Consider the following 25,011-nt stretch of genomic DNA (forward strand, 5'->3'; position numbering starts at 1 on the left):
CTCTCCCGTGCCATCGGGGGGCCGGAGAGATGATCGTCGTCCGCCGTATGGGAAGCATAGAGATGACTGGTGACCAGATGGTCACCAGTCATCTCTATGACCGTCGGAGGCCCGGGCGCGATGTGATGACGTCACGCTCGGGTACCCGTAAATAAACAAACCGCAATTGCGGCTAGTAAGAATGAGATCTGTGAATGTTTTTCACAATCTCATTCTTTCCAGCCTAGAGGAGAGATGTGGGGTCTTATTGCCCCCGCATCTCTACTTAAAGAGGACCTGTCACACACTATTCCTATTACAAGGGATGTTTAAATATGAGGTACGGCGCTAAAAAATTTATATTGATAATACCCAAAATACAATGTGACAGATTCAGGAAAATAAACAACATATATGTGCAAAACAATAGTGAATAAAAACCAATATTCAAAAAGTGGGCATATAAAATTGTATAAATATGCACAATCTAAAAAAAATGCATAAATAAGTGAACGTGATAATCCACTGAAAGTAATGAACTACGAATAAAACTCAAGGTTGGAACTGGACGTATACAGACGATCGAATCAATAATATCTCACACGTTATCACCTCGCTCCCTCATAACATGAGAGATATTATTGATTCGATCGTCTGTATACGTCCAGTTCCAACCTTGAGTCTTCAGGGAGACATTAAACACCCCATGCATATACTGACCACTGACCGTGGTGACAGCTTCTGGTAAGGAGACTGCATCAACAACACTTTGGTGATCTTTTTGGTGAAAGGAGTATAAATTGTTTTGGCTTCACTGCACAATATTTATACAAGAAGAATTCCTCTGATTTCTACACATTCGGTTGTGGATTATTGGGACTATATTCTTAGTTCATTACTTTCAGTGGATTATCACGTTCACTAATTTATGCATTTTTTTTAGATTGTGCATATTTATTCAATTTTATATGCCCACTTTTTGAATATTGGTTTATGTTGTTTATTTTTCTGAATCTGTCACATTGTATTTTGGGTATTATCAATATAATTTTTTAGCGCCGTACCTGATATTTAAACACTTTTCCAATTTAGTATCTACAATTTCTTGGTACTGGCAGCAATTGTTTCAATCACTTTGTTTGGTTCAGCGCAGTATTTTATCCAAAAACATTTTTTGGTCTGTTTTTCCTATTACAAGGGATGTTTAGATATATCTTTCATATTTTACAAAAAATGTGGGCTAACTTTTCTGTTTTGTTATTTTTTAATTCATGAAACCATTTTTTTTTTCCAAATAAAAGGCGTTTGAAAAATTATTGCGCAAATACCGTGCAAGATTTTTATTCCCTAGGGTGTCTGCTAAAAAAACATATATATTGTTTGGGGGTTCTGAGTAATTTTCTAGCAAAATAATGATGATTTGAAGTAGGAAAGAAGTGCCAGAATAGGCCCGGTATAGAGGTGGGTTTTAAAGCCCGGTATTGAAGTGGTTAAACAGACATCAACTATTCAATGAAGTTTTCAAACTAAAGCTCAATTAAACGCTTTGCCTTTTGATTTACTTATAGTCTTGCATCCCTGTGTTATTTGTAACTGATTTTTGATTGGTAATGCCCTTAAAATATTTAACTTTTAATGATAATGCTGATTTACTGTATGCTCTTTCCAGTGCTCTGTGTTGGCATAGATGAGTAACAGCCACATCCCTCAACACAAGCATCCTTACACATATTTGTATAGCAATGGAGCCTTGGAAAAGTAAAGTATTGCAGACAGAACCCAGCATTTCACCTAATATCTCAAATTCAACACCTTATTTTCATTTTTGTTTGACTAGAGCCATTTTATTATAATGTTAGGTAATCCCTAGACTATCAAAGGCTGACCTTACACTATACAATCTGATCGTATAATCTCCTTTAGATCCACCATCCACTGTATTGCAAGGGCCTGCCAAATTGGATGCAGTTTTAATGGATTGTTTAGGTTTGTGCTCATATTACATAGTGTTGGTTAATTTAAAAAGAAGATTATATAGAGATTGCACAATCATATTGTTTATACACTCGATGCAATGGTTCTTCTACCATACCTAAAATGTAAACAACGACCCAACAGCTTACAGTATTTAATTTAATCTATCGTTTTCTTTTAACTTGTTTTAAAAACTTCCCAAATTGAAAGCATATGTCTTCTACCAGTTAATTATATAGTTACATATAGTTACATGATTATTCCTTGCAGCAGAAAAGAGAATCTTCTATTTGTTACTTATTTATGAAATTGTGTTTTATTCATGTAATGTCTTTTACTGCTTATTCCACATATCCTTCAATATCGAATGCTTCTTAAATAGCATCAGAGGAAGTGTGTAATAACAGATGGATTTGTGCTCCCAACCATGATAACTTGACTGTAATAACCTGAGATGACTATAAGCAACTAAATGTGCAGTAACATAAACAGAAATATAGCAATAGCACCTGGGAAAATTAAAGTATGCAGAAGGAACCTAGTATTTCACCTAATAGCCTTGAAGAAATATCAAATTCAACACCTTTTTTTCTGTGTATTTGAGTAGAGCCATTTCATCATTATGATAGGTGATCCCTGTCTAATTGCATTGTAGAAGGGCAGATATCATGCATTAAATGCTGGCCATAGGCAGTATATTTCTCCTCAATGGTTATAAATGTACCTGCCATTTCTATAGGATTGGACATTAAACTAAGCTTAGTATATTATAAGCTATTACTTTCTGAAATTTCAAAAACTGTTAAAACTTTGGTAAAAGTGGTTCCCATTGTACAGTGTAAATGCACCATACACATTTTAAATATTGTTTTTCTTTTGCATCCCTTGTGAAACAGGTGCCAATGCCTCTGCTCCTGATCAACTGAGTCTGGCATTAGCCTGGAACAGAGTGGACATTGCTCGGAGTCAGATCTTCATTTACGGACAACAGTGGCCGGTATATATGTTTAATAATAATGCTAATGTTTTGTTTTTTCCAAAACTAAAAAGATGTAAAAATTCACCATGCAATTATTGGGGTTTTCAACGTATTCTTTCTCTCTGCTTTAAATTGGTTAGGTGGGGTCCTTGGAGCAAGCAATGCTAGATGCACTGGTACTGGATAGAGTAGATTTTGTCAAACTACTTATTGAAAATGGAGTTAGCATGCACCGTTTCCTCACCATCTCTAGAATGGAAGAGCTGTACAATACGGTAAGAAAAACAATACTTACATCCTGTAAAACATTCTTCATTTTCTTAACAAAGCTTTCCTGAGATTGATTTACTAAAAAAAGGATAGGCTATTTACTTCAATACTTATCAATACTTATCAATGTGAGTTTTCACTTTGCACAGAACGTTTCCCTTAGCTTAATGAATGAGGAGAAGCTCCGCTACCTTGAATCATCCATCAACATTTTATATGCTCCTTGCATGTGAACAGGTATTCCTTGCAAAATATTTTTTTTACCACATTCACAAGCCTAAGTTTACATTTCTATGCAGATCAAAAATTACTTTGTAAAGTGCTATACTCCGTTAGTAAATCAGCCATATTGTGTGATTACATTAAATCTAAACAACATGGTAAACATTGTATAATTTAACATAACTAAACCCAAAAGCAAACTTTTCATATAATACAGCTTACCAGTCCTTAGCTGCAGTAGATTCATTTATTTTCATTTTTAGGCTAACATTACCAACAAGTACAGAAAAGTTTTGTTACGTTTGCTAGAAATGCAGTGCCCTTGGAACTATGTAACAATAAAGTTTGTTATCACATATTTAAGGAATGTGCAGATTGTTTTTCTCTCCTTGGAACTAAACAAAAAAACAAACTTATCGTTCTTGTTTAACCTCCCTGGCGGTATGATTCTTTCAGAAAAAACATGCTGAAAGCGGTACCATTATTTGCAAGGAAATTTGGCGTTTTATATTGTAGGTCTGTCATTTTTAGAAATAACTCACTTAAATCTGACCAAACAAGCTTCTAATAGGCATCCCGGGTATGACATTTTTTTAAAAACAAAATTATAAATTATAATATAATAAATAATTATAAATAATTATAACAAATAATAATATAATTATAATAAAAATTATTCAATAATGTAATCAAATCAAAATCACTGAAATTTGCTCAGTTGCAGAATTGTTGCTGTCATTATTTTTATTTTTTTATGACGAATTTCCCCACAAATCGCTATCGCACAATTCTGCAAGTGATTATAATTTATTATCGCTGTTTTTTAGCTGATCTAAAACTATTTTTGACATAAAGGGACACTTTTGGTTGCTATGGACAATCTACAGTTTGCAGGGAGAAAGAAACGTTTTTATTATATAAAATGACATGCATGACACAGGACAGACCACTAGGGACAAGGGGGGTGTGTTTTTTTTACATACAGTACTGTAATCTATAAGATTACAGTATACTGTATGTATAGTGTTTGTTTACTTTTTTGAATTTGGCGCCGTTCTCCGTCCCCGTGCGTCGTAACGTCGCAGGGAACGGAGATCGGCGTCACACGGAGGCACTGTGTGAATCGAGCGAGGTCCTGCTCGCTCACACAGCGCGGTGGCATCGCTGGATCCAGGGACAAGGTAAGTAAAACTCCCTGTACATCCAGCGAGGCGAGCCCGAGTCTGACTCGGGGTTACCGATCCTAGCCCAAAAATCTCACCCCGAGTCAGACTCGGGAACACCGCCCAGGAGGTTAAACTATTAATCCCACCCACATCCAGGTATTTAAAATGAATATGAATGAATGAATCTGCCTGGGTTTGATTCATGGGGAGAGGGTTCATTGAAACCTTCAAAACCCAAATTCAGCAATAAACCCCAGTGAAGTCTATCTTGAAATCTTTATACTAAGTTCTGGCCATTTTCAAGGTTAATTAGCCAGGTATCATCAAAAAGGACATGGGGAGCTGTTCACAAAAGCAAAACGTATTTTTACAAATATCGTACAACATGGGGCATGTCCTTTTAATGTGACTTGGAGGCCAACATGAACAATAACAAATAATCCTTTATAATTAAAACTTGGGAGATGCATTTAAGCTGTATGTGGTTTTAAAAAACAGTACAATTTTCATGGACAGCATCAGCAACACCCTATTCTTGAATCCCATATTTTGGATATGTAAATAATTTTTTCTTAACCCCCTTAGCGGTAAACCCGAGCGTGACTCGGGGTGGGTTTTCAATGTTAGGATCGGTATCCCCGAGTCACGCTCGGGGTGGACGTGCAGAGTGTGCAGCGGCGCGGCTTACCTGCTCGCTGAATCCACAGGCAAGTTACTTACCTTGTCCCTGGATCCAGCGATGCCACCCCGCTGTGTGAGCGAGTGGGTCCTCCTCGCTCGATTCACAGTCTCCCCGTGTGCCACCGATCTCCGTTCCCTGCAACGTTACGATGCACGGGGGCGGAGAACGGCGCCAAATTTAAAAAAGTAAACAAACACTATACATACAGTATACTGTAATCTGTATACTGTAATCTTATCTTATAGATTACAGTACTGTTTGTAAAAAATACACACCCCCCTTGTCCCTAGTGGTCTGCCCAGTGCCCTACATGCACTTTTATATAATAAAAAATGTTCTTTCTGCCTACAAACTGTAGATTGTCCAAAAGTGTCCCTTTATGTCAAAAATGGTTTTAGATCAGCTAGAAAACAGAGATAATAAATTATAATCACTTGCAGAATTGTGCGATAGCGATTTGTGGGGAAATTCGTCATAAAAAAAAAAAATAATGACAGCGACAATTCTGCAACTGAGCAAATTTCAGTGATTTTGAGTTGATTACATTATTGAATAATTTTTATTATAATTATATTATTATTTGTTATAATTATTTATAATTATTTATTATATTATAATTTATAATTTTGTTTTTTAAAAAAATGTCATACCCGGGATGCCTACAAGACTCTTTTTTGGCCAGATTTAAGTGAGTCATTCCTAAAAATTACAGGCCTACAGTACAAATCACCAAATTTCCTTGCAAAATAATTGTACCGCTTTTGGTACGTAATTCCAGACAGAATCATACCGCCAGGGAGGTTAAAGTATAATTAAAGCCAATTTTTTTTTCCATTTTGGGTAGAGTAGGGAATGATGACATGCCCTGTCTGTTTTTCCCATCTATTAGGGAGATTTAGAGCTCAATATATAAGAGAGAGACGCTCAGGTTTTATCTTGATTTATAAACAGCAGTGTATTTTTTTTAAAGAAAATAGTAACAAATAATGTGCATTGGCTGGACAGCATGTAATCAGCATGCTTAAACCATAATGAAAGAGTGCCACAAGTCTGCTGCGGAGATAATCTGTTACTTAAGGTTCTACAAACACGCAAAGCTGATCGGTTACCAGCAGCTCTACAAACATGCAAATCTGATCTGTTACCTTTATTTCTATAAACATGTGATCTGTTCTTACCTTGTTGTGGCACAGAACTGGAAGCTACCAGCATCTCCACATCTCACCTACTGTATAATATACAGTAGCCTGAACAATAGGAGGTTAGACTTTTATCTACAAGCATTTGAAGGTCTTCTTTAATTAAATAGGTCTCTATATGAAGGTGAGCAGAATAGGCACAATGAGAAGGCAGTGTACACGGTGAAGACATTGTTGGAGTGTTTATATAATATGTTTTCGAAGATGGTGATTGCACTTTTTCACATACTGGGCTGAGTATTTTGCAAGGGAAATATAATAATAAGAGCAGGATATTTACTTGTGTATGATTGGACAATTGGAATGAAATTAGCTTTACCTTATTTACTAAGTTATGTCAGAATTCTTTCTGCAAAGTTAGTACAATTTCTGCAAAGTTAGTATTCTCTACTCCTTCAGTAAATAATTCCCAATTCTGTGTAGAAGGTGATAAGTATTCTTAAAATGCTCTGCAACTAATAGACCTAGGCACAGATTCACAAAGGAGATATGACGGCGTATCTCCAGATACGCCGTCGTATCTCTGAGTCTGGGCGGTCGTATCTATGCGCCTGATTCTTAGAATCAGTTACGCATAGATTTCTATTAGATCCGACCGGCGTAAGTCTGTTACGCCGTCGGATCTTAACTGCATATTTACGCTGGCCGCTAGGGGCATGTATGCTGATTTACGCCTAGAAATATGTAAATCAGCTAGATACGCAAATTCATGAACGTACACCCGGCCAACGCAGTACAGATACGCCGTTTACGTTAGGCTTTTCCCAGCGTAAAGTTACCCCTGCTATATGGTGGCGTACATGCGGCGTACCTATGTTAAGTATGGACATCGTTCCCGCTTCAAATTTTTAATATTTTACGTTGTTTGCGTAAGTCGTCCGTGAATGGGGCTGGACGTCATTTACGTTCACGTCAAAACCAATACGTCCTTGCGGCGTACTTTGGAGCAATGCACACTGGGATATTCCACGGACGGCGCATGCGCCGTTCGTGAAAAACGTCAATCACGTCGGGTCACAAGTTATTTACATAAAACACGCCCCCCTGTTCCAAATTTGGATTAGGCGGGCTTACGCCGGCCTATTTACGCTACGCTGCCGCAACTTACGAAGCAAGTGCTTTCAGAATACAGCACTTGCCCGTCTAAGTTGCGGAGGCGTAACGTAAATAGGATACGTTACGCCAGCACAAAAATACGCCGATCTACGAGAATCTGGCACTTAGTATTCATGTTAGGCTCAAAGGGTCATGATTCCAGAAATAGTAAATTTCTTGGTAATTATTTAAGAACATACAGTCAGGTCCATAAATATTGGGACATCGACACAATTCTAATGTTTTTGGCTCTATACACCACCACAATGGATTTGAAATAAAACGAACAAGAAGTCTTCTCTTGATTGTTGACTTTGACACACATACACCTACCTCCTGGAGAGTGTTCTTGATCTGGCCAACTGTTGTGAAGGTTTTTTTTTCACCAGGGAAAGAATTCTTTGGTCATTCACCACAGTTGTTTTCCGTGGTCATCCGGGTCTTTTGGTGTTGCTGAGCTCACCGGTGCTTTCTTTCTTTTTAAGGATGTTCCAAACAGTTGATTTGGCCACACCTAATGTTTTTGCTATCTCTCTGATGGGTTTGTTTTGTTTTTTTCAGCCTAATGATGGTTTGCTTCACTGATAGTGACAGCTCTATGGATCTCATATTGAGAGTAACAGATTCCAAATGCAAATAGCACACTTGAAATAAACTCTGGACCTTTTATCTGCTCCTTGTAAGTGGGACAATGAGGGAATAACACTAGACATGTGCACAGAAATTTTCGTTTTTTTTTTTGTTCCGTTTCGTATCGTTCCGTAGGTTCGTCTCCGTTCGTTTTTCGTAAGACGCCCATTTTCCTGTTCGTTCCCGTTCGTTTTTCGTATGACGTGATTTTTTCGGATTCCGATCGTTTCGTATTTTGGTTACCGTTTTATTTTCGTACATGCGGGATGGTTCGTTATTCTGTTTAATTCATGTTCGTTACTTGTTAGACAATAATTTTCGTGAATTTTCGTCGTTTTGTACTTTCGTAAATATATCGCGGGATTCGCGGCACTTTCAACACGCGGCTCATCCATATTAACTATTGTTAAGCCCCATACACTTGGTCAGACTTTTTTAACAACAAACATAAAAACGATCGCTTTACCGAACGTTCGTTCGTTTTTAAACTCCATCAGAAAACCATTTTTGGGTTCAAAAGTCTGGCCAACTAATCTCTCCCTTCAGACGAAAATCCACAGAAAAGTTTATTTGGCTTTACTGTACTACTCAGCACAAAAGAGAAGCTGCTTTTCTAACTAACTACACTCACTGCCCATTCAAAAAAACGAAAATGACATCTATAAACAACAGATTTGTATTCTGTATTTTGAAACCAAATTACGAACAGAAAAAAGGAATTCAGAATACAGAATGCAAATCTTTTGTTAGATGTTATATGAACATACAAACATAAAAAGGATTCAAACAAAATACAGAATGCAAGTCTTTTGTTATAGATGTAATTTTCGTTCTTTTGCTGTTTTCGTTTTGTCGTATTTTTGTCGGATCGTTCGTTCGTATTTGCGGTTGTTCGTTATGCGGCTCATTCGTAATCCCGTCGTTTTCGTATTTTGGTGCTTTCATTTTTTCGTATGTACACATTATTCTGCGGGTACGAAAATGAACATTTTCGTACGAAAATAACATTCGTACGAACGGGAATGCACATATCTAAATAACACACACCTGGCCATGGAACAGCTGAGCAGCCAATTGTACCATTACTTTTGGTCCCTTAAAAAGTGGGAGGCACATATACAAACTGTTCCTACACCGTTCACCAGATTTGGATGGGAATACCCTCAAATTAAAGCTGAAAGTCTGCAGTTAAAGCACATCTTGATTGTTTCATTTTAAATCCATTGTGGTGGTGTATACAGCCAAAAAGATTAGAATTGTGTTGATGTCCCAATAATTATGGACCTGACTGTAAGTTACTGAAAGTTTCACAATATAAAATATATTTTCAGGATGAACTCTTTACAAAGTAAATCATTTGTTGTTTTAACTGCCTTAGTTTTAGTAGATTATTAACATGTTCCTATTTTTTTAAAAAAAGGTTGATGTACAATTTTTACACATTAAAGCAGAGTTCTGCCGTTTTTTTTTTTTTTTAGGTCAGCAGCTACAAATACTGCAGCTGCTGACTTTTAAAATAAGGACACTTACCTGTCCTGGGAGCCCGCAGTGTCAGTACCCGAAGCTGAGCTATTGGGGGGGGAGGGTTTCCGAAAAGCGGAAGTTCCATTTTTGGGTGGAACTCCATTTTAACAACCTAACAACATTTCCAAAACCATAGCAACGGTAAAATTATTGCTACCTGATATTGACCTCTTCACAGATTCACTACAGCAAGAAAAATGTTTGGCTGATGTTGCAAATATAAATGTTTAATTTTCCAGATCAGACATGTACTGGTAGAATGAGTTTTCTTTTCCTTTTCTGTTTATGTAAATGTGACAGAGCCCCAGAAATAAAACAGAATATGTTAGAATTTACCGATGCTCTAGACTGTGAGTACCTTGTACATATCCCTAGGGGTATATCATTATAATAATCTCTGATTCATACATATTGAGGAATTCTAATTTTAATCATAAAAGCCAGAGCAGACTTGTTGATTGCTGTGCAGAGAAATTATACATGAAGCCAATAAAATTGATGTGCATAAAACGAATATAACCTACATACATCAAAAAACAATCCAATCAAATAGTGTTTCTCTTTATATATAAAATAGATATAATGTTCCTCATTATACAGTATAAATTATTTAGAATGTGAGCACAAAATTTAAGAAAATGCCAGACCAGAAGGATTATGAGATTACAAATTTGAATGAACCAATAAAGTAGCCTTTTCAAGTACAAGTTAACAGGAACATGTACTTGTATTTCTTTGTCATTACGCTGTGTAAAATTAGAGAAGAACTCCAGCTTTTCCTCCCCAAAACAACAGATGCATTGTGCATGTAAGTTAATAACATCCACACTGTAAGTTTATGTGTAACTTAACTCCTTTAGCAGTATAGCGCGGCTTTCTGTCTCTGTGATGTTACTCCTCTTCTTAGCTGAAATTCAGAGTTATCTGACTTCCTGCTTCTTTCCTTTTCCAGTCCTAAAACTACATCTCCCTTGATCCTATGAGCCTCAGGGTGGGGTATGGGATTCATTTGTACCAGTTCTGAGAGCTGATGTGGGTGGGTCCCCGGGGACAGGGGCGTTTACATTTATTTATGTATTTATTTATTTTTTATTTTACTTATTTATTTATTTTTTACACCTTTTTTTTTCGATCACTTTTATTCCTATTACAAGGAATGTAAACATCCCTTGTAATAGGAATAGTGTGTGACAGGTCCTCTTTAAGGAGAGATGCAGGGTCAATAAGGCTGGAAAGAATGAGATTGTGAAAAAAAATTCACAGATCTCATTCTTACTAGCCGCAATTGCGGTTTGTTTACTTACGGTACCCGGGCGTGACGTCATCACATCGCGCCCGGGCCTCCGACGGTCATAGAGATGACTGGTGACCATGTGGTCACCAGTCATCTCTATGCTTCACATCCGGCGGACGGCGATCATCTCTCCGGGCCCCCCGATGGCACGGGAGAGCCCGGAGAAGCACCAGATGGTGGCGGGAGGGGGGATGTCCCCTCCCGCAACCTATAAGAATGATCAAGTGGGGGAACCACCGCTATAATCATTCTTACGGTGTACAGGATCGCCGCCAGAAGAAAATAATATCTGAATGATGCCTCTAGGTGCAGGCATCAGTCAGATATCCCCGCACAAAGTACAGGACGTCATATGACGTCCACCCGGGATAACAGATCCCCTTTTTGGATGTCATATGACGGCGTGCGGTTTTAAAGTTGGATCTCTTTTCATACTTTCAATTTTTTAGGTGAAATTATCAATTCTTGTTGCAATGAAGTATAGCCCTACTTTAATTTTAATGATAGTGTGTGTGCATGTGTGCGTGTGTGTGTCTTGTGTGTATTAACATGTCCATATCTCTTCTACTTTTATTTATTCATTTTTTGTGAAGAGTGAAACATCTTTGGAAAAGTTTTGCATGTAATTCATGTTCCCACGCAAATAATGGTTTACCAGAACTGCTGTTGACTATGTGTGAAAGTATTTAGCAGATGTTGGACCGGTCAGGTCTTTCAGTACATGGTGTTTCTATTACCTATTTGCTTCGTTGTTCATTTATTTTCAAATTTTACTGTATTTCAGAGACATGGGCCATCAAATACATTATACCATTTGGTCAGGGATGTCAAGAAGGTAAGCATTAGCTCACGATCAAGGTAATATTTGTATCTGTTTATAGATCCTAGAAACTCTGTTTTGCATGAGCTTTTCTGATGTGATTTATGTTTCTATGTATCTATTTTGTTTGACACCTCAATTCAAAACACTCATCTCAATCAACATTATTTTCAAGTGCTTTCATTGTATGTATCAAGATGTTTGTCACGTTTTCCTGTTTACTATAACTAAGAAATATTCCTACAATTACACAAATATAACCTACATTATAATGAAACAATGAAATAGGAACTTGACCCAAGAAGTAGTAGATGTTTGGCTAAATGTTCTCCTGATGACAACATACTGCCATCTTGTTCTAAATAAAGCCAATGCTGATGATGCACATATGTGTTATCATTGTGTGTTTTCATAAATATAGCCCAAATAGCTCATTAGCAGTGATTAAATGGCCCTGAATGTTCTACATATTTAAATTTTCTTTACCAATAACATATCAAACAATGTTCTTTTTTACTGCATAGTAACACCAGACCATTGTACATTTGTGAATCATTTGGTGGTTGTGACTACATAGTCAAAAAAACATAATAATTTAGGTCAATAAGCACTTGTTCATTACAGTATATACAATTTTAAAACATCATCATGAAATATTAAAACTAAGAGCCATTTCCAGTACATTTGACATCTTATGTAAATGTGACGCAAAAAAATTGCTATTAGGTCAAGCTCAAAATAAGAAGGATTTTATATTCCACTGAGCTGTACTAGGAATCCCCAAGGCAAAGATTTTTTTTTTTTTTAATGGCCTACTCAGCTTGGTAGACTTATGTCTTCAGCTTAGTGTAGCATATTATAGATAGTGATGGCCATTAGGATAATAACAGCAATGGTGTTAAAGAAGCTAATGACAAAATATGGACATTTTCTTTTTTTTCTACCCTGATAAAATTCCTGATACATATCACTGTGTGTTGTTCTCACAACATCAATTTTTTTTGTAGAATTAAAATTTTAGTGACTATCTTTCTGCAAACACATCTTGTTAGTAAGTTAAGATAAACTGGAAAGATTTGTGAGACTTACAAGTTTTTTTGCCATAGAATTTAATATAATATGATGATTGTGTATTTTGTAATGTATAAAACACAAAGGGCCAGATTCACAAAAGAGATACGACGGCGTATCTCCTGATACGCCGTCGTATCTCTGAGATACGTGTGTCGTATCTATGCGCCTGATTCATAGAATCAGGTTACGCATAGATAGCCCTAAGATCCGACAGGTGTAAGTGACTTACACCGTCGGATCTTAGGCTGCAATTCTAGGCCGGCCGCTAGGTGGCGATTCCATTGCGGTCGGCGTAGAATATGCAAATGACTAGTTACTAGTTACGCCGATTGACGAACGTCCGCTTTGCCCGTCGCTCTAAATTTACGTCCGTAGATATACGACGCGTAAAACTAAGCATGCCCTCTAGGTGGTCTAACCAATGTTAAGTATGGCCTTCGTTCCCGCGTCAAATTTTTGAATTTCACGTCGTTTGCGTAAGTCGTCCGTGAATGGCGCTGGACGCCATTTACGTTAACGTCGAAACCAATGACGTCCATGCGACATCATTTAGCGCAATGCACATCGTAAATTTTAGGGACGGAGCATGCGCAGTACGTTCGGCGCGGGAACGCACCTAATTTAAATGGTCCCCGCCCCATTTGAATTAGGCGGGCTTGCGCCGGGCGGATTTACGCTATGCCGCCGCAAGTTTACAGGTAAGTGCTTTGTGAATCAGGCACTTACGCTGTAAACTTGCGGCGGTGTAACGGAAAAAAGGGATACGTTACGTCGCCGCAGCGTAGCCCATTTCTACGTGAATCTGGCCCAATATCTTTACAATGCCCATTAAGAAATCAGTGGTATGCAATATTCTGGCATTAACTGACTGAAATGCATATTTTTTTTATATACAAAATCAGTCAGTGTTTAAAAAACTGTAATGTTCACAAATCACATACTGATTAATACAAACTATTTATTGTTTGTTAAGTGTTCTATAAATGTTAATACTTCCAACAACGGGTAATTTATAAAGCAGGAAAAGTATGGATTTGTAAGGCAAAGTAAAAAAATAATTGCCTAGGGAGGCACATCCACTTTCACATTTTGGGTTTTGTCTGCTGCAGTAAGTGAAAGCTGAGTTATTGCTCTCTAGTAACTTACAGGAGAAAAAAAATTGGCGGACTGGAGTTTGCTTGAAAAGATTCTCAGCCAAGGCCAGTTTTGAGAAAGAATACAAGTGGCATGAATCTGCCATGTCCTAATGTGTATTTGCATCCAGCATCAGCCAGTTCAGCAACAACGCCGACATTCTGCCCGTATGTATGGCAGCCGGTTTGACAGAAGCCAGCCATTCAGCTTCTGTCAAAGACTTCTGTCGGACTTGTATATCAGAAAATCAGAGGCCGACCAACTCCCAATGGCTGAGAGCACTGAACGGAGTGTTCTGGTGAGGGGGACGTCCTCCTGTTAGAAAACAGGAGCTCAAGAGGGGAGATCGCTGTACTAACGTTAGTACAGCGGCTGTACAGCTGTCAGCTGTCAGCTGTCAGTTTTTTTCTCATTCAACCAAGCGATTTGAAAGAGAAAGAAAATTATAGTGTGTAGACTTAATCACTTAACAACCCCTTCACGCCGATATACGTTGGCAGAATGGCACGGCTGGGCACATCAACGTATAGGTACGTTGTCCTTTAAGCCCAGCCGTGGGGTCGCAGGCGCGATCCCGCGACCCGGACCGAAGCTCCGTGACCGCGACCGCGGGACTCGCGGACCCGATCGCCGCTGGAGTCCCGCGATCGGTCCCCGGAGCTGAAGAACGGGAAGAGCCGTGTGTAAACACGGCTTCCCCGTTCTTCACTGTGGCGGCGTCATCGATCGTGTGATCCCTTTTATAGGGGGACACAATCGATTACGTCACACCTACAGCCACACTTCAGGTCACACATAACCCCATCAGCTGTGGTTAACTCCCAAACTGCAATTGTAATTTTCACAATAAACAATGCATTTTAAATGCATTTTTTGCTGTGAAAATGACAATGGTCCAAAAAATGTGTCAAAATTGTCCAAAATGTCTGCCATAAAGTCGCTGTGTCGAAAAAAACCGCTGATCGCCGCCATTAGTAGTAAAAAAAAAAAAAATTTATAAAAATGCAATAAAACTATCCCCTATTTTGTAAACGCTATAAATTTTGCGCAAAGCAACCGATAAACGCTTATTGCGATTTTTTTTACCAAAAATAGGTAGAACAATACGTATCGGCCTAAACTGAGGAAAAAAATATATTATATATTTTTGGGGGATATTTATTATAGCAAAAAGTAAAAAATATTGCATTTTTTTCAAAATTGTCGCTCTATTTTTGTTAATAGCGCAAAAAATAAAAACCGCAGAGGTGATCAAATACCACCAAAAGAAAGCTATATTTGTGGGGAAGAAAGGACGGCAATTTTGTTTGGGAGCCACGTCGCACGACCACGCAATTGTCAGTTAAAGCGACGCAGTGCCGAATCGCAAAAAAGGGGCAAGGTCCTTTAGCTGCATTTTGGACCGGGTCTTAAGTGGTTAAAGGGGTTTTAAAGGAAAACATTTTTTCCCTAAATAGCTTCCTTTACCTTAGTGCAGTCCTCCTTCACTTACTCCAAGGTAAAGGAAGCTATTTAGGGGGGAAAAATGTCCTTTACAACCCCTTTAAGAAAGTTTGCAGTCTGAAATCTCCATCATCCAAAACACCAACGCTACAGAAGTATAAACAAGCATGGGGTTGATTTTCAGAAATGATAATTTCAATGGTTCCCACCAACAGTTATCTTAACCGCTTGAGGACCGCCGCACGAAGATATACATCGTCAAAATGGCACGGCTGGGCACAAGGGCGTACATGTACGTCCCCTTTAAGATCCCAGCCGTTGGTCCTCTTTTCCATGACCATCCTTGTGGGAACAGCAGACCCGATCGCGGGCAGTGTCCCGTGATCGGGTCACAATAGCCATATGTTTTGAATGTGTATATTATGGATAATACCAGACTAAACATAATTTGACTATTCATCTATATCTATACAATCAAATAACAAGGCATTTTTAGAAGCTCTCTATACAATGCAGCAATAGTTGATTTGAACAAAAACTTCACCCAGACTGAATATTTAGTTTTAGGTAGAAGCAGTGGTGTAGCATGGGGGGGTGCAGGGGGTGCCGTGGCCCCGGGTGCGATTTTTAGAGGGGCGCAATATCAAGCCAGTGTGTGTCACCATTGGCTGCGTCCTCCTAAATTTAATTTCCTGTTTTCCCGACCGCCCGAAGCTCCGGCCGCCATCTTTCAATGTCTGGCGCCCTGTGATTGGGCCATGTGTGGCATGGGGCTGGCCTGTACGTGATCCTGAACTCCCACCTCTGCACATGACCTCAATATGCCCAATCACAGTGCACCGGACACTGAACAAACTTGGCGGCTGACTCTTCCTATCTTCCGGACCGATGTCATGATGCAGGACAAGCAGGTGAGGAGGAACACGGACTGGGGAGAGAGGCAAAGAGAGAAATGGAGGCAGAGGCAGAGAGAGAGCCAGAGGCAAAGAGAGAGAGGCAGGCAAAGAGAGAGAGACACAGAGGCAAAGAGAGAGAGACAGAGGCCCCGGGTGCGATATTTAGGGGGGGCGCAATTTCAAGCCAGTGTGTGTCACCACTGGCTGCGTCCTCCTAAATTTAATTTCCTGTGTCCCCGGCCGCCCGAAGCTCCGGCCGCCATCTTTCAATGTCCAGCGCCCTGTGATTGGGCCATGTGCGGAATGGGGCTGGCCTGTCCGTGATCCTTAAATTCCCGCCTCTGCACATGACCTCCATATGCCCAATCACAGTGCGCCGGACACTGAACAAACTTGGCGGCTGCCTCCTCCTATGCTCCGGACCGATGTCATGATGCAGGACAAGCAGGTGAGGAGGAACACGGAGAGAGACAGAGGCAAAAAGAGAGAGAGAGAGAGGCAGAGGCAAAGAGAGAGAGAGGCAGAGGCAAAGAGAGAGAGAGAGGCAGAGGCAGAGAGTGAGAGAGACAGAGGCAACGAGAGAGAGAGAGAGATAGGCAAATAGAGAGAAGCAGATAGAGGCAAAGAGAGAGATAGGCAGAGGCAAAGAGAGAGAGAGAGAGACAGAGGCAAAGAGAGAGAGAGGCAGAGAGAGAAAGGCAGATATAGAGGGAGACAGAGGCAGAGAGAGGGAGACAGGGGCAGAGAGAGGGAGACAGAGGCAGAGAGAGAGGGGCAGAGAGTGAGGCAGAGAGAGGGAGACAGAGGCAGAGAGAGGGAGACAGGGGCAGAGAGAGGGAGACAGAGGCAGAGAGAGAGGGGCAGAGAGTGAGGCAGAGAGAGGGGCAGAGAGTGAGGCAAAGAGAGATATACGGGCAGAGAGAGAGTTACTGTAGGCAGGACAGTATAGTGGTCAGTGTAGTGTAGTAGACAGTGTAGTATTGTGGTTAGTGTAGTGGACAGTATAGTATAGTGGTCAGTGTAGTGGACAGTATAGTGGCCAGTGAAGTGTAGTGGACAGTATAGTATAGTGGTCAGTGTAGTGGAAAAAATAGTATAGTGGTCAGTGTAGTGTAGTGGACGGTATAGTATAGTGGTCAGTGTATTATTGTAGTGGTCAGTATAGTGGTCAGTGTAGTGGACAGTATAGTGGTCAGTGTAGTGTAGTGGACAATATAGTATAGTGGTCAGTATGGGTATCAGATAGGTCAGTGTTGGAATCAGGTTGGTCAGTACTATTGTATTTGAAGGGACTCGGGGAGAGCTAAAAGTCTGCAGGTTAAGGGGGGGGGGCGCAAATTACTTGCCTTGCCCCAGGTGCTGACCACCCACGCTACGCCACTGGGAAAATGCATTTAGAAGTTTATATTTACTAAAATAATTGCATGTCCATGCATTTCCATGTTCTGTGTACCATAGGAGACCAGATATAGTAAAGGCAGTGACCTGGGTTTAGTAACACTTTAATTTTGTGCGCTGCAGACACAAGATGTGAAAGGAAATCTCTACACAGTGATAGGAATTTCCCACATGGACAGTTGTTACTGAGACAGATATCCCTATGGGAAGATTTACCCTCACCTATTGTTTTAGTGAAAACTTTTGTATATCTCATAATTTTTATCTTGTGATAATGGAAACCAGAACAAAAAAAAGTATGAATCTGCCTAGCCATAACACAGACACAATAAAAACCAGACAGAAGTTCCAATCCTTCCTCAGTTTATCCAAAACTTTACAAAAATGGCTATACATACAGTTATAAAGCCTAAACATTTTTTATCCTAATGCATTTCTTGCATTAAGCTAATAAATATTTAGGTAATATTATCCCCCCTCACATACTTACCTGAGCTCTCATTTGATCCAGCATTGTGCCCATCTGCAGGAGCTCTCTCCCCACATTCTGGTCTCACAGACCTTACATTGGCTCCTGCTGCTGTCAAACAAAGCCAGTGATGAAGTAGCAAGGGACCCATTGTCTGTTTCTATAGACACAGAGAGTGGGGCTCAGGAGCGAGCATGCACGAGTGATGCCATAGAAAGCTGCTCTTTTTGGGGGTACTCGCCAGAGAGGAGAAGCCAGAAGCGCCAGTAAGGGACCCAATAACAAGAGGTTTTGGGGCCACTCTGTGCAATTCCATTGCACAGAGTGGGTAAGTATAAAGCTGTTTGTTATTGTTGTAACACAAAAAATATTATGTTTACATTAACTTTAAGGGTTGTTGTCAGTACCTCTAATAATTTTTTTCAATGTTTTTTTCAAATTATCTGATAAAATCTCTGAACCAATTAATATGCAAAAGTTGTGCTCTGACACATGGATAAGACTATATAGTCAAATGTTCAGACATTTTTATTGATGAATGACTTGACAGTAGCTGGTTCTCATCCATTCCAGAACCTAGCAAAACACACAGGATGAGGGTTTGTTTAAATAAAAGAAAATAATGAATCTGCTGCCAGTACAAAAATATGGGAATTACATTCCAATCTCCCACAAGATGACCACAGATGACCTCTGTGAACCTGTTGCCCACAAAGTTTAAAGTCCATAGCACATAATTGTGGCTTGTGTAGATGGTTTTGTAACAATGCCTTATATGTTCAATTTTTAAAGTAATGGGACTTATTTATTTCTATGGGGAGAGTAAAATGTAGAAAAGGATGAGTTTAAATCCTCCTTTTGGTAGCTTTGTGATTACTATCATTAGAAGTTGGAGTGTATATTTAAACAAGCTGAAAAGTAAATATCCCATTACTGTACTTGCTTCTGGTATTGCATGGCAGTTCTCACCATAAGACTTTTCACTGAGCATTTGTAAGTTAATTATAGTGAAAGTATATCATCATATTTATGAGCAATGATAGCAAAACATGAATTAAATGTCACTAACAGTATAAATATGTGTAGCATTATGTGTTCATTACCTACGGTACATTTTTTAATTACTCACAATCTAGTGTCCTGTTTTGCTGCCAAATGTAATTGGGTGTCAGTAATGAAGCTACTTCCACAGGTCATTATGTCTAATGAAGTTTCCACTACTACCTCCAAGCCATAAGCTATTGTGGGGGGTGGTAGATGGTTGGACAGCAGACACTTCCTCCAAGTTCCCCTCCTTGTTGAGTGCCAAGTGCCGGTCACATAAGAGGCCTACCACATGGTGAGCTCCACTGGGCTACGCTATGCACTTTGAATATGGTCATTGCCTTACACATGGGGTACCTTTACTTGAACAGATGACTGAACTATATAGTTAACCCTCTTGATGTTAATAAACAACTCCACGGTCACTGAGGCATTTAGAAGGGACACACCGAGCTAATGCCCTCTCCATCTGTCCAGCATATCTCTGCTGCCTCACTACCATTAATGGAATGGGGTCCGTCTGTGCAAGAACTTCCATAACTCTTGTTCTTCCGTACCTGTGCACAGGCTGAGAAACTCTGCGGTGCTGATCTGCTCCTGTTGCTATGGGAGATGGGCCTGCTCACATAGTCAGTAACGACAACAACTCCTCCTGCAAGAAGCTATCCCACCTGCCACATGTACATGCTTATGACAGGCAGCTAGGGAAACTTGTGTCTTTACACTGCATTAACTCTTACACTCTTGTCTTCATACCCCAGTGTGTTAAACTGACCCAAGCTGTAGACTATGTGTGCCGGTTACTTGCATTACACCCCTTTAGTAACTTCAGACAAGGCAAAGTTTCAAAAGTTTTACTTAAATAACATGGCATAACAGTATAATAAAAGCAACAGTCTCTCCTTTAGCTAATCCCTAACTCAGGCTTGTGGCTGCCCCAGTATACCTGCACAGGATAGAGTCCATTATGGTAGAATTCCAACATTGGTGTCTTCCGAGAGTTTGTAGCTCTCAGTGGATCTGTATTCTGTAGAAGTTCTGTATCCATGGGTGAACCGGATTCGACAGATGACTGTGTGGATGAATCCCGGTAATGGGGACATGCCATGCAATCAGCATCCCTACTCACTCTTTCAACCCCTGTCCCTATTTTATATAGTACAGGACAAGTATGTTGAACCCAAGAAAAGCCTACCAAGAAAGAGCCGAAAAACATATTAACACTAGCCCTCCCGACTGGGGCAGCATAAAACTCAACCTGCTTAAACCTTCATCATAGTTAAATCCAATCTATTGGTGCCTCCTGCCATCATGCATGGTGTATATGAGTTAGCTTAGTTACATTTTACACATTCTTTCCTCTATGATCTAAAATACAGTAGTTATTATTCCTGTGAATTTAATAAGTCAATTTAACAAGTCAATTTATTAGCTAAACACCTTGGAGGTGCCCCATCTAGTGATGACACAATTATAATGGTCATCAATACAGATACCAATGTATTTTTGCCGGTGGGCACTGAAACATTTCTGACATTTTTCACAATTTTCTTTTGCTCTTTATGAGCAAAAGGGTGATATTGATGTGTAAGTAATGCATATTGACATGTTCCTAGTGTTCTTAATGCTTTCTGGAGCTGTTCAGAATGTGTGGTCCCTGGTTAACAATGTTGTTAGTGTTTTGTGTCCAGAGGTGCAATCCATGTTGCTTGGCAACATTATAGTTGAAGTAGATTTTTGCACTTCTTTTTCTACTAGTTCGTTACTTCAAGCATTTTTTAACCTAATTATCATAGGGTCTGACAAAATATGTTTATTTTAAAAACCATGTGATTAATACATTTTCTTAATCAGTACATACTGCAAATATTGTTGAATGAGAAGTACTTTCGGTATGGGAATGTGTGAACTGACGGAAAACACTGCCAGTTGTAGTGTCTTCTCACAAATGGTGTTGTAAAGCGCTGCGCAAACTGTTGGCGCTATATAAATCCTGTATAATATTAATAATAATATAATAATAGTAACAAATTATTATGAATTAATATAAGAAATAAAAAAGTACTGGTGTTACTAAATTCACAATTTGTAGTAGGTGATGTATGCAACATAATATTTATTTCAAATATCCATCTATCCATCTATCTATCTATGTTGCTATATATATATATATATATATATATATATATATATATATATATATATATAGATAGGTAGATAGATAGATAGATAGATAGATAGATAGATAGATAGATAGATAGATAGATAGATAGATATAGATCTATAGCTATATATATATATACTACTTTGAACAAAAAAAACTAAGAGTGTGGTGATGAATGAGGTAAACAGTAATGATGTAATGACTAGGCCTCCCTTAGCAATGTCCTAGTGCCGTCCACGGAGTATTCCAGTCAGGCTTCATGATTTATGTAAATGGCCTACCCCTGTAGCAAGGGCATTATTGATCTTTATTCAGAGCTGCACACATTGGTTTTATCTACAGATTCCCCTTATCTGCATAGGCAGTTTTTGGTAAACCCTTAAAGGGAGGCACAAATAAAGTAACAAAAATAAAAAGTGCAGTGTCCTATCTAGACATTGATTTCAGTCCCTTATCAGAGCATGCAGCCTGGCTGGCAAAGGAAAGGGAGGCAGACAAAAAGCACCCAGGCCAATGTTCTTAACATTGAGAGGGTACCTCGCCAGGGTCCCCCTCCACATCTTCTCCTCCATGGAAAAGAACATTGTCCCAATGTTGACGGGTACAAGGGCCTCTTCCCCACATCCCTGACCTGGTGTAAATGGAGGTTTGTGGGGGTATTTATTGGAATCAGGGAGCCCCCTTTCAAATGAGAGAGACACCAGATATAAAATCCCTTCTACATGAATGAATACGTGGTTACTTATTGACAAAAAACAAGTAAATAAACACACAACACATTGGACAAAGTATTTCTGTAAATCTATTGTCAAGGACATTATCTACCAATATGAATCCACATCAGTCATGATGAATGATGCTCATCAACCCTCTGAAGCAAAACAAGACAATCACTGGAGATGTTACACTCCCAATAGATTCTTTCTGTGAATTACATTTCCCAACCCAACATCCAAATGTAAACAGAGACAGGAGATCCTGGGTGGTGTTATTTTTGACCAACAGCATCACCCAGGACCTCTTGGCCCTTTGTTTAGGACAGCTAGCATCCTTGCATCCAAAAGGCTGTGTGTTTGACAGTGTACTTGAAGCTAGAGACCCTTGGAGTCCACACAAAAGGACATTTTTATTAATGTATGCATTAATACGGCCACAAAATGAATCCCTTCTAATTGCAGTAGCAGCCAGAGGTTCACAAGTCTAGCCATTTGGGTCACCTGTTTTGTGATCCATGAACATGTAATGTTTGCTGAAAACCCTGCGTCACAACAAACTCAAACTTCATCCCTTTCCCTGTTAGGAAGATATTGCTTCATTACCTGTCTCTGTGACAGCTGTCTTCAAGTAATATGGGGACATCTCCATTATGAGGACAAATGCAAAACTGCTGCCAAAGCTTTTAAACCTGTTTCATCCTGTTGATAGAACAAAACAGGAAGAAATGATAAAACTCTGACAAATACCAATAAACCCTCAACAGATTTTAAGTTTTGCCCCACTCTGTTCAAAAGAAACTGGAAAATAACAAATTTTCCCCCTTCTTTTTATTAACCTCCTTGGCGGTAATCCAGAGTGAGGCTCAGGGTGAATTTTCATTTCCAAAATCGGCAACCCCAAGCCACACTCGGGATTGCATCGCATGATCCAGGCAAAGTTACTTACCTTGTCCCCAGGATCCTGCAATGTCTTTCCGCTATGTGTGCGAGCTGTGTCTTCTGCTCCATCTATCACAGTGCCGGGCTCCGTTCCATGCGAGTGTGTGACGCATGGGGACGGAGCCCGGCGCCATATTCAAAAAGTAAAAAAACACAAAACATATACAGTACACTTTAATCTTACAAATTACATTACTGTATCAAATTATTTCACCTCCCCTATGTCCCTAATGCTTTGTCCAGTGCCCTGCATGCAGTTTTATATTATATATACTGTTCTTTGTGCCTAGAAATTTAAGATTGTTCATAGCAACCAAAAAGTTTCTCTTTGTGTCAAAAGCGGTTTTAGACCAGCAAGAAAACAGCGATAATAAATTAGAATCACTTGCAGAATTGAGCGATAGTGATTAGTGGGGAATTTCGTCATCAAACACTGAAAGTGACGACATCGACAATTCTGCAACTATGCAAATTTCAGTGTTTTTGATTTGATTACATTATTGAATAAATGTTATTATTATTATATTATTATTTTTTTAAATCATAGTTATTTATTGTATTATAAATTATGATTTCATGTTTAAACTTTATCATACCTGAGATGTCTACTAGACTCTTGTTTGGACAGATTTAAGTGATTTATTCCTAAAAATGACAGGCCTACAATATGAAATGCCAAATTTCCATGCAAAACATTGTACCGTTTTGAGCATCAAAAATCTGACATAATCATACCGCCAGGGGGGTTAAAAAAACACTTTTTTTATGTTTACTGTTTTAACATACAAACAAGAAAAACACATACATAATATGTGTATTGTCATTAATTTATTTGCACCCGTTTAAAAGAAAGATAAAAAGATGTGGATATAACTTTAAAAAAAAAGAAAATACTTAAACCCACCCTCAATCTGTGCTTTTATAGTGGAAATAAAGTAGTTTGATTTCTGTGTGGTTTAACATGTTTCAAATGGTCACACATCTCATACAATAGTGAGCAATGTTCTTAAGGATAGAACAGCACAGAATAAAGACAAACTCAACAAAAGAATAGCTAGTGAGCACCATCTGGTGGTTTAATCTGCAACTTGCAGACTGAAACAAAACAAAAGACTAGGCTTGTATAATTTCCAAATGAACTTGCAAACACCTAGAACGTGTTTCTTAAAGGGCCTAAGCCATCAAGCTTCAGTACAATACAGCATACTACACGCTAATGGTAATATCTCATGAGTAATTATCATATGGGAGCATAATACTCATAAAATAAAGGTTTTGAGCACATTTTTGGTTTTAGCAGTTTACTTACCAAGAAATGGAAGAAAGTGAGCTATTATACTGGCCTACCGGTCTTATGCCACGTACACACGCTCAGAATTTCCGACAACAGATGTTCGATGGGAGCTTGTTGGAAATTCTGACCGTGTGTAGGCTCCATCGGACAATCCGGCATCGTAAATTCCGATTGTGTGTGGACAATTCCGATGCACAAAATTCCTCACATGCTCTGAATCAAGTACGAGACAGAAGCACTAGGTCTGGTAAAACTAGCATTCGTAATGGAGATAGCACAAGGCTGAAAAGAGCGAATCGTCTCTCCCCAAACTTCTACTAACACGACTGGTATTGAACTTCCCTTTAATAGTGCTGTCGTACGTGTTGTATGTGACCACGTTCTTAGCATTCAGAATTTCCGACAACATTTGTGCCACTGTGTGTATGCAGGACAAATTTAAGCCAACATACGTTTTGTTGTAGGAATGTTCGATCATCTAAATAAATAAAGTGTATGCAATGCCAAAAACTTTTTTTCTACTGTAGTTTTCCAAAACTTCCACTGCTATCCTGAGCTCTGTTGGAAAGATTTATCCTCAGGCCTCGTACACACGACCGTTTTTCT

General features: G+C 39.1%; 1 protein-coding gene across 2 annotated transcripts in view; it reads left to right on the top strand.

Annotated features, from left to right (window-relative positions):
• The window catches only part of TRPM3 (transient receptor potential cation channel subfamily M member 3), a 247,270-nt gene that overhangs the window by 116,263 nt on the left and 105,996 nt on the right, over nt 1-25,011 (top strand). For both annotated transcript variants that reach the window (XM_040356686.1, XM_040356694.1), the window contains exons 10-12: nt 2,850-2,950; nt 3,073-3,207; nt 11,799-11,849. In XM_040356686.1, the coding sequence (XP_040212620.1) occupies nt 2,850-2,950; nt 3,073-3,207; nt 11,799-11,849 (287 nt within the window). The remainder of the gene's footprint in view (nt 1-2,849; nt 2,951-3,072; nt 3,208-11,798; nt 11,850-25,011) is intronic.

This window comes from Rana temporaria, chromosome 1, assembly GCF_905171775.1.
Source record: "Rana temporaria chromosome 1, aRanTem1.1, whole genome shotgun sequence".
NCBI lineage: Eukaryota > Metazoa > Chordata > Amphibia > Anura > Ranidae > Rana > Rana temporaria.